General features: G+C 31.4%; 1 protein-coding gene across 3 annotated transcripts in view; it reads left to right on the forward strand.

Annotated features, from left to right (window-relative positions):
* Window positions 1–17,124, forward strand: part of Graf (GTPase regulator associated with FAK) — a 62,973-nt gene that overhangs the window by 34,177 nt on the left and 11,672 nt on the right. For all 3 annotated transcript variants that reach the window (XM_080179392.1, XM_080179393.1, XM_080179394.1), the window contains 4 exons: window positions 14,118–14,163; window positions 14,490–14,649; window positions 15,142–15,246; window positions 15,753–15,901. In XM_080179392.1, coding sequence (XP_080035518.1) covers window positions 14,118–14,163; window positions 14,490–14,649; window positions 15,142–15,246; window positions 15,753–15,901 — 460 coding nt within the window. The remainder of the gene's footprint in view (window positions 1–14,117; window positions 14,164–14,489; window positions 14,650–15,141; window positions 15,247–15,752; window positions 15,902–17,124) is intronic.

Below are 17,124 nucleotides of genomic sequence, written 5' to 3' on the forward strand. Positions count from 1 at the left end.
TGAATTGAATTAGAAGATAAGAGAAGAGGGGCTGGGTCACATTCAAAGGACCAAGGGCAATAATGTGCATAAGCAACGTATCTAGCATACAAAAAAGAACTGTTAACTGTTATACAGTAATTATCTGTAGGCATTTTCAGCATAAGGTCACGCCTTGGCTGCATCTAGGGGAGGGAGGTTAGAAAAATTGCCTTAAACCATTCTTAAGAATTGAAACTAGAAAAACTCACCACTTCAAATTTAAAGATATATGGTTTTAGGTGTTTTTAAGTGTACTTATTACTAGCTAATTTTAATTGACACGCATATGTATATACCCTAGTTAAATATTAAGTAGCTACGCCACATAAAACAATATGTATAATAACCAAGAATGAGACAGAGATAACAATACATAGTAAGTCTGCTTTGAAACAGGGGGGGGGATAGTCAATGACTGTTAAATTATCACCCCCCCCCAAACAAAACAAAAAAAAATAGTAATTTAAAAGCTCTCAAACGCAGAGTTAATTCCTTACAATTTGAGGAAGAATAGATTTTCTCGTATTCATTCGAAACCGATTAATATCCGCTGGATTAGAACCGGTTCTCATCCTTACGAAAAAAACTATGTCTAGCATTATATCCAGTTTGAAAATGTACAATCGTAATATTTAAACCAGTTTTATTAGCACGTGCCTTCGGCATCTCAGGGGTAGCAAAACTAGTTTTTCTTAAAATTGTACATTTTATATCCGCGTAAAGCTGTTTATAATACGATGCAAGAAATAACTATTCCTAAATTGACCTATCCTGTGAACCCTGCACACAATACAAATAATTTACTTTGTATTCTAAGATTCCGGATATGACATAATGGAATGCACTCTTAGAATATCTTCACAATTATGCAACCTTTTCTTACAGTTGCCGAGTAGAATTGTTTAAATTCAGATTTAGTGTTTTTTTTATTAGCTTGTAAGGAAAGGACACTGGACTGTAAATTATACTTATTTGTTGGCTTCAAAACTTTGGGTACTTTTATTAAATCTTAATTGATAGTTCCTTTTAATGGTGTCCAAACATTTTCACTAATACTACTATTCTTCAGAAGGCGTAATTTTGTTAAATCTTCATTGGGAATGAACATAACTTCATTGTCTTATCCCTTAAGATCCCTGAATATTAGTAACAATATAGACATCTCGTTATTCAAATTCAATTTTGGAAAATTATTTTTACAGTGTACTAAAGAAAGACGTAAGACAAAAACATTGTAGTTACAATGTTATTAGAAGAAAAAGATTTTTAATCCAGAGTTGATTTGATAAAACATCCTTAAAAAGAGAGACTTAAGCTTAGTATCTGCCTATTTTGATGGAGGGACTTTTTCACATAACGAATCTGATCCAAATATCCTTATCTTTTTAGTTTTTTAGTTTACTTAGCAAGGCCGTGTTGTTTTTGCGTTGGTGTGTTTGTAGACCTTTTTTCCTTTAGTACTCTTCATATGTTTGGTCATTATTTTATATGTTTTGTTATTTAGTGGAAATAAGTGATAATAATTATAATTATTTTGATGTATTGGTGACTTTTTAACGCTTTATATGCAAGGTTTTATTTATATTTTCATACTAAGATTTGTGCTAAAAGTGATTATTTGACAGGTGTAAGGCTTCCTTTAAAAGCAAAATAATTCATACAATGTTTAAGGATAGAAAAAACCTAAAATCTGTCGTATTTGTAGATATTTACACTTGAATTCATGGAGCTATTCTAATTTCAAAACCCCTGTAAAGAAAAACTAAAAATTTCAAATTATTTAATTTTTTGATTATGCTTAATACCTACCTTTTTTTACAACTTTCTGATTTAAATTCTTTGTCTTCATTGATAAAAACGTGGCAAATTAAATAGAATTAAGTGAAACATTGTCAGAAGTGTAATGTTTTAATTAAATATTCTAATTGTTTTATAAATAGTCACAACCTATCATTTTAAAGCTTAACATTTAACCTTGTGTAGTAAGTTAAGTCGTAGTGACATTAAATAAATATACATATCAAAAACTCATTAAAATGCAATTAATTTTAATAGTTTTCATAAAGTTGGTGAAAATATAATGATTGATTTGTTGGTGCGCACTTGAATTATTTACATATGACGATTCACAACATGTTCAGGAACAAAAAGAGTCTTATTTAATTATAAATTAACTTGAGTGAAAAAGTCTTTTTCTTAATAGCTTTAACCCAGGGGAGGGAGGGGCACCAGACTTTAAATTACGCTGGTTCCCAAACTTTATTAACCGCATTATCTATTTCGTCTTTTATCATCATTATGGAAGTATATCAATATATCGTCCACTAGCTCCTACGCTCCTAGAGGCCTCTAGGGGCACTTACAATATTTTTTTATGGAAAGCTTTTTCTTTAAAAATTTCGTTGAACAAGATTTTTCGCGATTTCTCTTGGGTTGGTGGTAGCATCCTCCCCTAAATAGTTATACAACTTTCTAGGACCGTATTGGTTCAGCGGTTAGGGAGATCCATCAGTACAAACAGACAGAGGGCAGGCTGGGATCCTGTTTCTTTAATACAAGGATTGTCTTATCCCTTAAGAACACTGTACCTCATCTTGAAACACAAAATTTAACTCTTCAATGTAAAACTTGACTCTATAATGTAAAACTTGGCAGGCGCAAGCATATTTCTGATGAGTATAATCTCAATCCTGCCATCTCTTCTGTTCATGAAACCAGAGGAAATCAATACTAATTAGAATTTTTTACAAACCGATTAACATCCGCTGGATTAAAACCGGTTCTTTGCAATACCTAAAAATCGTGTATTACATCGTGTTTTTTTTCCACCAATAAAAAAATAAAAATCATGATAATAATAATACCTACCAGATCTGTTTGCCCTAAAAAAATTTCAAACATTTTCCATTTTAATATCCGCGGAAAGTTGGTCTATTTATTACTTTAGGTCAAGTTAGGTTAGGTTATATTTGGAAATTGGTAACCCCACAGGGTTTTAGGCCCCATTGCATCAGGGGTGAGACAGCTAACCCCTCTTACATTCTATTTATTTCAAAAATAGGGAAGGGGGTTTAGTGTATGACAGGCATCTTAAGGGAAAGTTCAGGAATCAATATTTTAGGAAATTTAATGAGTAAGATTTCAAGATTTGAATATTATTAGGAAAACACTTACTCATATGTTAATTGGACAATGGGTTTGTCATTCATTTTTCAGTGATTTGAATGTAACTGTTATTAACTGTTTTGGATTACTTTTTTTATCACATTAGATTTTTAAAAGCGAAGCTTTTCTATAATTAGGGACGGTCCGTCTGTACGTCTGTCTGTCCGTCCGAAACGGATAGCTTTTTTCTTTAATTTAGGCATGTTAAAATTGTCCTATCGACTTCAGACTTTGCATGATGATTCCTGTAGTAGTTAGGTACGATTTAGAAAGCGTAGCAACTCTATAATCGTTACCATAATGTCCTCACGTCCATTTTAAACATGTTAATTTTTTAACTTTATTACTAACAAATTTTTATGGGATATATAATCATCTGATTGATCTGATTTTTGGAAAACTGATTTCTATTACAATATGATACAATATTATAAGCGAAGCATCTCTATAATTAAGTCCTAAAATGTCAGTATGTCCTTAAACAGAATTCGTTATTTAAGAACTTTCGCAACAAATTTACGTATAATTTTGTCAAAACATATGTATTCATATTTTGTATATTCAGTTCTGACACTTCACAAGAGTTAATGTTTGTCTGTAATACCGTTTCAGAGCTTTGCTTTTATGGATGTTGTCATCCTTGTTTACCTTTTCCTTATTAACATTGAGTGTATTTAGCAGTCAGGGAGGGGACATTGGACTGCAAATAAATTTACATTATCTTATTTGTTGTTTCAAAAACTTTGGGTACTTAATTATATTTGATCAGTTGGTTCCAAACTAGTAGGAGTGTCGAAATTGTTCATTCAATAGTTTTGATTCACGGAATGGGTAATTTTGTTAATCATCATTGGGAATGTATATTGCATCTAAATGTTGGTTTCAAACTAGTAGTATCCATACAATTTTCATCTACAGAAGGGGAAATTTTGTTTATTATCAATGGGGATGTACATCAATGTATCGTCCATTGTCTTATCTCTTAAGATCCATGGTGTTAAGTTTGTTAGTTGGCCGTATTATAATTGTATGGTGGCACCCTTGTTAGTTATCCTGCCAAATTGAGAACTTGATTAATTCTCAGCGATTTAGGGGCAGGACAAAGGATGTATAGCTATTATTTTCTACCATTCTCGATAGTTTTCCTACCAAATATAACCTGCGACTGTAGTTTTACACGTGGCGTTTCCGCTAGTAGTTTGGGAGGTGATGGGTTCGAATCTAAAGGCGTTTAAAAGATATACTTCTTGTGAAAAGTCAAATATGCGAAATTAGAGTATGAGTATGGAAATGCCATGGTCCAAAACAGGCGCAACTCATTACCATGCACAGATAGGACTAACAAACAAAGGTCGTGCAATTTACTTTTAGACATAAATTTATTCATTTTACGGCTATTCCATTAATCCAATGAAAAATTCCTCTAAATTGTGAAATTTTTTGTACAGTTACCTGTACGTTTTTCCCTGGGAAATCTTTACCTGGACACAATTGTGCCAAAAGCTTTGTCTTCTAATTGAATTATCCCCGAAAATTGCATTTACACTTACAGGGAATTTACATATGTACATTTTACAATCAACGTTGAACACGCCAAAGTGAAACAAATATGAAAGGGAAAAAGGTAGTTAACTGAAATACAGCAACAATAAAGAAACCCATATGATCATATCATAATCAGCCTTTGTAATATTTGAATAAGAATACCTAAGTCAACAATTATTTGATTTCTTTGTTGAAAGCAAAGTTTTTTTTATATTTGTATGTTACCAATTCTGTATTATAGACAGCTTTCCGCGGATACTAAAATTAAATGATTATAAGATTTGTTAGCCCCGAGGGGGTAGAGCCGGTTCTAATCCAGTGGTATCAATCGGTTCAAGGCTAAACTGGAAAGTATATTCACAAGACGAGGATGGGGTGGGGGCGTTAAGATTTGCAGTTTTCTACAGCAATTAGCAGATTTATTTAAATTTCATTGTGTCCATGTTCCTGTATATTTATGACCTACCTGGAACTAAAAATAACTATTGATACATGGTGCCACGCAGGAGTATTTAAGAAAAATGGAAGCCTGCCCAGAATTCCGGGAATACAAAATTATCTACAGGATATTATCAACAAAAGAAATCAAAATTATGGATTTGTATTTTATAGGAATGACAGATAAACTCAGTTAGACCCAAAACAAAAGAAAATTCTAAAAAAATTAAATTGAGAAAATTGTCATTGGAAAAACTGGTTTGTGGCATAAACAATATACTTATAGATAAATTGAAACTGAGATCAATGATTTTTGCTTTATCTCGTCATATTTTACTAAATCGTGCAACTTGATTTTTGAAAGTACATCAAATAAAATTGACTAAATATAATGGATACTTTATTACTTGGATGTTACGCCAGATTTGTAAAACTTGCAGCGGGCTAAAATAACAATACCCTAATTCACCCACTTTACCCCATTCCCTTCCCAGCTATTGAATGTACTACGTACCCAATAAATGAATTTCATGTTAGCAAGCTTAATTGACGACATTTTTCCCCCTGTCATAATATTCTCATATATTCTGTATCCATTCTAAAGATTTATAAAATTTTGATAATGATAACTGGACAGGTACCTGAGGGCTCTACCCTATCAGTACCTGGCACCAGAAGAAACAGTGAGGCTAATATTCCAGGAATATAAACAATTTAAATCATTAGCATGGAGGGTAAAATAAGTAGGAGAAAATAAGTTTTAATTAAGTGTTGACTTTTTGTATGAATTTTAATGATCGATTTGAATAATATCATTTGGGTGTTGGGGGGGGGGGGGGGACTTATGTTGGCGTTTTTCCCCCAAATAATACCAACGGGAGGAATTTATACAGTTCTAAGGATTTCCTGATCGTTTTCTGATTTAGTTTCTAATTAAGTCTTCTCTTCTGATTTTTCTTTTGCCTTCCAAAATAAAAATTTGCTTATGAATGTTAGACAAGTTACCAGATTCATTACCCACTACACAAAAGTCATTACAAAGACCCAGCTTAGGAAAGCCATTTAAAAATAAATTATTTTATTCTTAAACCTATCAATTAATAAAATATGTCAGAATGTTGTTAGATGCAAGAAATAAGGGTAAAATTATAAAAATCGGTGACAAAGGGGACTATCCACGAACGAGAGCAAGTGATTTTAAGCACCCTTCAGCATTGATCAATAGTATTTTTTTTAGTGAATATACTAGGTTTATGTTTAATATTTGGTTTATCGAATAAAAAGTTAGGTTTCACCATAGTTTTATACAAAAAAAAATTTGAAATGTTAAGCATTATTTGGTGCAATATCATCAAATGTTTTGATGAGTTCAAACTGTTGTTAAAAAGTTAAATGCAAAAGTATATTATTTTGATCAAAAATGTATAATTAACAAAAAGGTTGGTAACTTGTAATATTGTAAACAGTTTAATTTATGTACTTTTGCAATTTATAGCATTTGATGCTTTTCTGCCGTGTTATTTTATTTTGTCCTTTAAACTCCACAAAGCGTTTGTTGATATTGCATCAAAAAATGCTTTACATTTCAAAGTTTATTTCATATAAAACAATGGTGAAGCCTAAACTTTTAGTCGATAAACCAAATAATAAACATGACCTTAGTATATTCACTAAAAAATGCCAAGGATCAATGCTGGAAGGTGCTTAGTATCACTTGCTCTCGTTCGTGGATAGTTCCCTCTTATAAATATGGACAGAATGGCCTTCTAATTCTACATGCAAAGTATGAAATGTATATTGGGTATAAACAACAATCTATGGACAAACACCTGTAAATGTAGTAAAAATTGTAAAAGATTTGACATTGGAACTTTGAAAATAACTTATTTTAAATGATTATTTGAAGCAGACAACCTGCCTCCAGGTTTTAATCCTCACCAAAGAAGAAATAGCTACAAGGTTCTTGCTGCATAAAATACTTGTAAATAGATCAAACATGGCAAATTAAATCACAAAACCTTTAAAAACATATATTTGTCTAATAAACCATGACTTACGGACCAAGTAAGTTCTCTTAACTAGCTCCCGAAAAAAATAATATTTTCCCTAATAGAGTTACGATGGACGGCAGGACAAAGTGAATTATAAGAGTAGCTTCGCTATTAAAACTGTATTGCCTTCATTTACTACAAATTCATAATTTAAATACCTAATTGAGAAAATATGAATTTTTTCTTGAATCTTTTTCTTAGAACTGCTTTCTTTACTTGCTAAAAAGTTAGAGTAATAATAGTATTTCCCAGAGTACAATATCCTATCGTATTTTTGTCTCTAAATTATTCAGCAACTTGTCTAGGAGCTTCTAGATGAAGTTGTTTTGGAGCTTAACCTTACTGAAACTGATGAAGTTAGGCACCAGGCAGGGCCTTCAGAGATATTAATTAACAAACTTTCATTTAAATTTCTTGATCTTTTTTATGTTTATTTCTTTTGGTTCAGTTAGCTTGAGTTTGTCACCAAGGACACACCACTTTTTTTTAACTCCTCAATATCTTACAACCTTAAGTGAGAAATGTCTGAAAAAGTGTTTAAATCAAAATCCGATATTACCAATTTCTTCAATAGTCAAGCTAACCAACTAAACGAAATAAGTGATGGTGACGTAACCAATATTAAGCAGTTAAAGCTTAATAACTTTGAAGAAGCATTATTCAGTTTTTGCTTGAAAGCAAACAAAAAAATTCAAGTATTAAGCGAGATGCTTGAAAGCTTCAAAAAAAGCAACGGAAACTTGGGGGAAAGGGAGGAGGGCGTGGGAAGAGGTGTGAGCGCCTCTGTTATCGGAGGGGGAGCCCTAATTCTCGTCAAGAGAGAGGTAGGGCAAGAGAAAGAGAGGAGAGGAAGGACGAACAATGGGAGGCTTCTAATAGTTTCAGACAAAAATTTAACAGAATAAATAATAGACTAGACTATCTGGAAAGCCAGGTGGACGAAAATTCTACACGTCTTAGGAAAGGCACCCTGATTTGCTCCTCCTCTAACAAAGAAGGTCAAAGCCTCTTAAAACCCATCATGGCTATGTCTAATGCCACAAATACTGGTGCTAATAACAAATGCACAGAGGAAGATCTTAAACAAGTCTTGGAGCTTATTGACAAGAAGTATAAGGTTAAAGTAAAACCTTCCAGTGTATCAGCCTCTCATTGGCTGCCTAATGGATCCTTCATCATAAGGTTCACAGATAGAGGATTTAATTCTCCATGGCAACAGCTGGTCGAAGCCATGGCTGAAGGAGGGGACAGAAATGTAAATGTTTTCCTAAACTTTAACCTAACAAGGAAAAGATTGTCTCTTCTGACAGAGGTACGCAGGCTTAAACAAGAGAAGAAAATTGAAAAGTATGAAGTTAATGAGAACGGACAAATTTACATCAGAATTAAAAGTAAATGGATGAAAATAACACACCATTATTCTAAAAAGACTGACATTCAACCAAGTGAGCTGATTTACACATACTCTAATTATAAACTTCAAACAACTGTAGAGGATTTGTATTCTCGCTCGTAATTTGGTATATAGTTATAAAGTTATGTAGATACTGCTGATACTCTAAATTATTTGCTCTATTATTTGTTCTGCAATAATACACTCACACACACACACTCACACGAGAGCCTTCTTTACATTACAATTATATTTCTCTACTCACACGCGCACGCACGCACACACACACACACACTTCCTCTTTTCTTTTTTACTCACATGCACACACACATACATTTATACATATATGCAAACACCAACAAATATTTTTTTTTTCACATTTTTTTAATCATTTTTTTGTCAAATGGCTTATATTCTACTTTTCGTTTTGTCAATCCTTAATGTTTTTTTTCAAACATATTATCTACTTACTGCTTTTATTCATTTCCATAAGTATAATTTTATTTTTCTTAACCCTTACTTTAAAATACATTTTTGTTGGATATCTTTTGCTTAAAATGTTTTATAAATGGAGCAAAATAGGATTCTGAATTTTGAATTAAACAGTAACTTTTTCTCAATTTTAAATAATGAAACGATAAATGAAGATTTATTATTTAATCCATATGAAAATATTGATATAAAATGCCAATACTTTGATATTTGTAAAGTTATAAACCACTTAAAATCAAAGAAAGGTCTCAAAATTATTGGTTTAAATATTCAAAGCCTTCAATCAAAATTTATTGATTTTCAAGAATTTGTTGATGAATTCTTGAGGCAAGGTTGTTATCTTGACATTATATGCTTAGGGGAAATCTGGAATATAAAAAATGATGATTATGTTAAACTAAAGGGGTATGATTTTATATACAAATGTCGATCTCAATCTAATGGAGGTGGGGTTGGTATATATTTAAAAAAAGGTATTGCATTCAAGGAAATAAAAGCTTTATCTAGATTTGAGGAAAAAATAATTGAAAGTTTAACTTTAGAGATTAGTATTGGGAAAAATGATAAAATATTTCTAACAAACGTCTATAGATCAAATTGTAAACATCCTAATCTAACTGAAAGTGAGCAGTTAGACAGGTTTATCAACTTGTTCTCTGACTTACAAGCAGATCTAAATAGCCGCAGATACCCTTCCTATATTATTGGGGATTTAAATTTTGATCTATTAAAATTTGATCAACATGATAAAACTAGATCACTGCTTGAAAATAGCTTTGCAAATGGTTTCTTAGAATTAATCTCATTGCCAACTAGGATCACTCATACAAGTGCTACTCTCATAGATCATATTTATACCAATGATAATAAAAATAAGTTTGAGTCATTTATTATTACAGCAGATATTTCTGATCATTTCCCTACTTGCACTATTATTCTTGACAAAGTTAAAGAGTCTGGTCCTGTTTTTATTCAAACTCAAAATTTTAGTGAGGAAAATATTTCCTCTTTTAAACAAGATATGTTAAATGCTGATTGGAGTTCAGTGTCTAATAATTACAGTACTCAAGATGCATATAATAAATTCTATAGTATTTTTAATGAGTCATACTCAAGACATTTCCCATTTAAAAAAGTTAAACTAAATAAAAATATTCATAAAGTTGAACCTTTTATGACAAATGCTTTACTTAAATCTAGAAAGACAAAATTTGAGTTATATGACATTAAACTTAGAGAACCAACTCAAGAAAACATTTCTAAATACAATGAATATAGAAAATGCTATAACAAAGCAATTAAAACAGGGAAAAAATTGTATTTTCAAAAATCTTTTGAAGAAAATAGGAATGATTTGAGAAAAAAATGGACAATATTAAGGGAAGCAATAAGGAAGCACAATGACAAAAGTTCAGTCATAACTGAAATTTTTAGTGATGGGGTTTACTATAAGGAGGGGAAAGATATTTCTAACAAATTTAATGAATTTTTTACAACCATTGCAGATGATATTACATCTAAAATAAATCCATCTGATAGAGACTGCACTTATTATACCACTGCATCTGACTCCATATTTTCATTTACTCATATTCAGCCTAAAGATATAGTAACAATTGTAAATGGCCTAGAGTCTAAATCAAGCCAAGACATGCTAGGTGTTTCTAATAAACTTATGAAAAAAATCATTGAAGATATTGCTATTCCTCTCACTCACATTATAAATTTATCCTTACAGTCAGGCAACATTCCAAATGAGCTCAAAATAGCCAAAGTTTTGCCAATTTTCAAACTTAAAACAAAAGAATCTGATCTATTAAGTAACATGTCTAATTATAGACCAATCTGCCAATCTTCTCAAAAATCCTTGAAAAAATAGTTGCAAATAAACTTACTGCATATCTTGATGAAAATAACCTTATTTACAAACATCAATATGGCTTTCAGAAAAAAAAGTCAACCATACAGCCCATTTTTCATCTAATAAATGAAATTGTAAAGAATAGTAATGATAAAAAGTATACAGTTGGAGTCTTTTGTGATTTACAAAAGGCTTTTGATTGCTGTTCTCATAGGATCTTGCTGGACAAACTTTCTAAGCTTGGAATCAATGGTACAGAATTGACTTGGTTTAAAAATTACTTAGCAAATAGACAACAATTTGTTTACATTAACAATGAAAAGTCTGATATGAAATATATTAACAAAGGTGTACCTCAAGGATCTATTTTAGGACCCTTACTATTTTTAATTTATATCAATGACTTAGCTAAATGTACTACTCTATTTACATTACTTTTTGCTGATGATACCAGTTTTTTAATTTCGGGTAAAAACCTTCATGATATTATTAGTATTCTTAATATTGAATTAAGAAAAATAACTTATTGGTTTAGAACTAATGAGTTAAGCCTACATCCATCAAAAACTAAATTTATGATATTTACAAAAGATGAATCAACAATTGACTTTGATAGCATTAGTATTAATCTTGATCACAATAATGATAACCAAAATGATCCAAATTTGGTACACAAACTTTCATATGTCAACTCAAGGAGTGAAACTCCTGCAATTAAATTTCTAGGTGTTTATCTAGATCCTAAATTAAACTTTAAATATCATATTGATATGATAAATAAAAAGATTTCACACTCATTATTTGCTATAAATGCTGCAAAACATATTATTGGCGGAAAAGCATTGCAAACTCTATACAACTCACTTGTCCATAGTCATCTTACATATTGTGCCCCAATTTGGGGAAGTGCAGCAGCATCAACTCTTGATAAAATTGTAAAACAGCAAAAAAAAGCACTGAGAATAATTACCAACTCAAAATATAATGCACATACTACAATCTTATTTAAAAATTTAGAAATTCTTCCTGTAACTCAACAAATTGTCTATTCTAAATTACAATTTATGTTTGATTACGTTAATCATAGGCTTCCATGTTCTTTTGATAACTTATGGATTAGAAATAGCACAAGAACAACAAGAGTTCTTAGAAATAATCAACAGTACAATGTTCCATTTGTTAGACTTGAATCTTTTAAAAAATTCCCTTACTCTGATCTACCAAAGTTATGGAATGAAATCATTATTCCTAATACTAATCCTAATCCTGAAAATGATAATAATAATGACGAGGTTATGTATACTTTTAGCACAGTTATGTCAAGAAAACAATTTTGTATGAAACTTAAAGATTTTTTATTGGAAAAACTTAATTTTATTTGTAATAGAGAAAACTGTTCTGAGTGCATAAATAGATCTTAAAAATTGATTTCATAAAAAAACCTGGTGATTTTTTTAAGGAGGGGGGGGGGTTGTCTTTTTTTGGCGGGGAGGGGAGGGTTGAATATAGGGCAAAAGTCAAAGTGGCATTCTATAAAAAGATATTATTTTGAATTGAGAAATTTTCTGTTTTTTTGAAAAATAATACAATGACATAGGCTTGAAGTATTGCTTTTTTTCCTTTTTATGAATTTTTTTCTTCCTCCTTTCTTTTTAAATTAAATCTCTACTTATTAATCTTCAATGATATTTTAAAACTTAAAATATGGTATTAAACTTATATACAACAATGATCCATCTTATTATTTTTTATATTTGATTTATTTTGTTTTACTTTTCTCTAAATTCCTTCATCTATTTTTTTTTCTCCATCTTTCTTATTTTTTACTGATTTCTCTTACATAATATGAATGTTTATTTGTGTTTTTTTTCTTTTTTTTACCATCCTCACAACTCAATTTAACTAAATTAAAGTTTCAATTTTCCCTTTTTACAATTAATTTGTTTTATGTTCTTTTTTTTCTTTTCGTCCTCCTTAAAAAGGGGCTCCAGGAATCAAATACACTATCCCCATTTTGGTCAAGATAGTACTCCTGTAGCTCCTGGTGCATATCCTAAAAAATTTTTCCTTTTATTCCACCAATTTATATTTAGTTAATAATTAAACTTAGTATATATTATAATATTTTTGTATGAGACTAAACATCATAATGTAAACTCTAAATTGTCAATAGATAGCAGCAATTTAGAGTATTTTATGTGCTATCTCCTAAGCTAGGGGGTACCTGGCAGCACCAAATAAACATTATTATTATTATTATTATTATTATTATTATTGGTTTAAAGTTTGTCTATGTTTATACAAACTAGATTGTAAATAAGACACAATAATTCTATTTCTAGCAAAGCTTTATCCTAATAATTTCAAGTTTCGTACGAAAATGTGTACACTATTAATGATATGGTAAATTCATTGAGTGAAAGGACATTGGACTGTAAATTACGATGGTACCCAAAGTTCTATAACTTAAAAAACTGAAATTATTAAATTTTCATTAGTTGTTTCAAACTAGAAGTGTCAAAACTTTTCAATAAGTAGGGATAATTTTGTTTACCGTCATTAGAAATGTATATAACTTATAGTGTATTGTCTTATCCCTTAAGACCCCTGAATAAATTTATATATCCTTCATATAAACTTGATTAAACTAATGTTAAAAATCTGACCGCTCTAACAAAGGAGGAGGAAACTATTGTTAACGAGGAGTTTGACTTTCTCAACGCATTTGATGATGTTACTTTGGCAGAAGAAGCTTTCGACTCCATCAATGGCGATGATGAGGTTCAAATTGAAGTTTATGTAATCGCGGATTTAGTTTTAATGATATTGGTGAATTTTTTTAGTGGTTTAGTAAAAGCATAATTTATAAAAAACAATGGCGTTCGGAGTACTACTTTCTGTAGAAAATAAAATCTTTTTAATAGTCAAATATTTTTTTAAGTATCGTATTTAAATATAATATATTTATTTTTATATCAGATAAAATATGTTATTTAATTGTTCTAATATTTAATATTTGTAGGTATATTGTATTTTGTTTATAATATTTTACTTATAGTTCTAGTACATTGTACATTTGAAAATAATAACTTAGGTATATATGCAGTTGAAATATTTTTTTATTTTTGTTCAATTCTTTATTTTATTTTAGAAGCCCTTGGATCCTGGAACCTTGAACAAGATGTATACAAGGACAGGTAGGATTTTTTATTTAGAAATAATAAATAGGTTTATGACCGTAGATGTGCTGTTAGGCATAGTAATTCGTCCATTTTCTTAATAAATTTTTAGCAGATTAAAATGTAATCTCATAAAAACTAGCTTTATCCTAAGAAATACATTTGATTATAGCAGACTTAAGTAATATATGAAATGAGAAATAACTGGTCCTTTGTGTACACGTTCTAACCAATAATATTGAGTGATTGTTCCTACATTGTGTTATTTTACTGACAGGGGATCTAGATCTACTATATTTATTGTAAAAATAAACCCAGATTTATTTTTTTTATTCTTTTCTTAGGTTACCTCTTCTGTATGGAGAAAAAGGCGTTGGGTACCACGTGGATAAAATGCTACTGCTCATATATCCGAGAAAACCGGTTATTCTGTATGATTCCGTACAACCAGACGACGGGAAAGATTACAAATACTGAGAGCTTTAAAGTTAAATCATGTCTTAGGCAAGCAAAGTTTAGCAACGTCTCCACGCGATTATAACTATTGGTTGAAAAGTTTGGACACTTTAAGTTTGCAACCAATCATAATTGAGTATAATTGTCCAAAGTTTTTTGATCAACGAATAAGAACGTGTTTATGCAACTTTGGTTATCAGATTTATTTGATGTCTAATACTCTCCCTCCCTGCGAATACACAAATAATTTTAACAGTATCTTCTGGTGCGTATGGGATCGTAAGGGATAAGACAATGGACAATAAATCGATATATATCCTCAATTAGGATAAACAAAATTATTCCTCCTGTAGTTTAAATCAGTTTAAAAGTTTGGTCACCACTATTTCGAATTTTTTTTTTTATATAAAGTAACCTAAGTTTTACCAACGAATAAGATAACGGTTTTATAAAACTTGGGGTACCAGTGTGATTTACATCCCAAAGTGCCCCTTCCTCCCTACATGTATACCCTGCTAAACTTTTGCTGTGTGTGCACAGAAAAACCAGTGAGTCCATTGACAAGAGATTTTGTTTTGAGTTAATTCCCGAGGATAGGCCCAGTACGGTCACTTTCACAATGCAAGCACAATCAGAGGATGACAGGTATTGTATTCAAATCTTATTAATTATCCTATTATAAGGCTTTTTTGTCTGAATCTTAAGATGTCATTATCTAATGAACCGATTGGATTCTCTCATGTAGGCAACCTTCATATATGTAGGTCCTGTGATAGTTTTAGGCTACCTATTCTATTTTTAGATTGAAATCTTTGGTTGGTTTTAGATTATTACTCAAACATCTCTACCCCTTAGATTACAGAGCCCCTAGAAACTAGGGGCACGGCTGCTTTTTCATTTTTCGTCCAAGCAAATGTAACTTCAAAGGTTTAATTAAAAGGAAATACATGTTTACTTATTAATTTGTTAGATTTGATGAAATTGTAAGGAAAATGTTGGTGCTTTACTTTATCTCAAAGTATCTAGCGAGCACATAATCCCCCCACCCCTACTGAAAGAAATCGGAAATGAGGGAGACATATTTTTTTCTTGTGCTCGACTAGGCAACAAATTGTAAAGTATCTAGAGTTTTAATTTTTTATTTTGTTTAGGTTGCTTTGGTTAGAGGCATTGGACGGGCAGCGGGACCACTCCAAGTACTCTAATTCACCTGGGAAGCCCAGCTCTGCGGAGGAATCATACCTGGACGAGGCCGGGTTCTCCTTTGTTCTGGAGTGCATTAATACTCTTGATAAGAGAGGTAACATATAATATTGCTTGTTGGCAGAGAGAGAGGGAGTGGACGATTGAAAATTTAGAAACCGCTAGTTTTAACTAAGCAATCAAATCTAATAAAAGTACCCAAAGTTTCTTAGCCTACGAATGACATCATGTTTGTGCTAGTATGAGGGAGTTAGGGGACATTGGACTGTGTGTGTAGAAATTGTTTCTTAGTGTTTGGACCTAAGTAGTCTTGGAGAAGGACGAGGCACTTTTGTATAGCCACTAGGACTATCAAGCTTCACGCTCAAGTACATTATGCCTTGACCCGCTGCGCTGTCTCAAGGGAGCTACATTTTATTACCTCACCCTCGCGAGTATGGCAGGTGTCCCAAATTATGTCACCGTAATGAATGACGCTCTCCGTAGAGGAGCTTGGGATAAAGGTTGTACAGATATCCAAACCACTCAATAATCTTCCTTCTTACACAACCAGGGGAAGTTGCGTGAATGAATGCAACTGAGAAATTCGAGTTGCCACATGGGGACTTGAACTCGAACTCTCATCACCGTTACCACTAAGCTACGACGCCCCTGACATTACTGTAAATTACACTGGTACAAAAAATTAGATAATCATGCTTTCATTCGATGGCTTAAAATCTTTGGGTACATTTATTAGATTTTGATTGTTTGGTTCAAACTCGCAGCTATGTTACCATAGTAGTAAGCTTAAAAACTTTGTGTATTTTGATTGAATATTGGTTTGTTTGTTCAAAACAAGTACCTACCATTTGTACAAACCTTAAAACCATTAATTTCAATATATTAAGGAAGTTTTTTTGTCCAGTGCCTTATCCCTTAGGATCCCTGATTTTAGTGATGATATAGAATGGCTGCCAAATATTGAGTAGTGATCTCCCAGAGAGAGAGAGGGGGGCTGTTTATTGCACTAGTCCCCAAAGTTTTATAATAACATAATCTTGTCTGTTGTCTTGTCAACTTTGGAGACTTTTATAGAATTTTGATTGGTTGATTCATTGAGTTGTGTGTCCAAATATTTCAACCACTAATTGTAATCTACAGAAGGGGTAATTTGTGTATTGTCATACATCAATTTATCGATTGTCTTATCACTTTAGATCCCTGAGTAATCCCCAGGTTTTCCTGGATAATTAATATTAGCAAATATTTGGCAACTCTAGCTAATACTCTTTGTCTTGTAATTTGCGCATTTTATATTAATTACCGATATTATCTAAG

Source organism: Acartia tonsa, chromosome 12 (assembly GCF_053477335.1).
Source record: "Acartia tonsa isolate MP-2025a chromosome 12, ASM5347733v1, whole genome shotgun sequence".
NCBI classification, from domain to species: Eukaryota; Metazoa; Arthropoda; class Copepoda; order Calanoida; family Acartiidae; genus Acartia; species Acartia tonsa.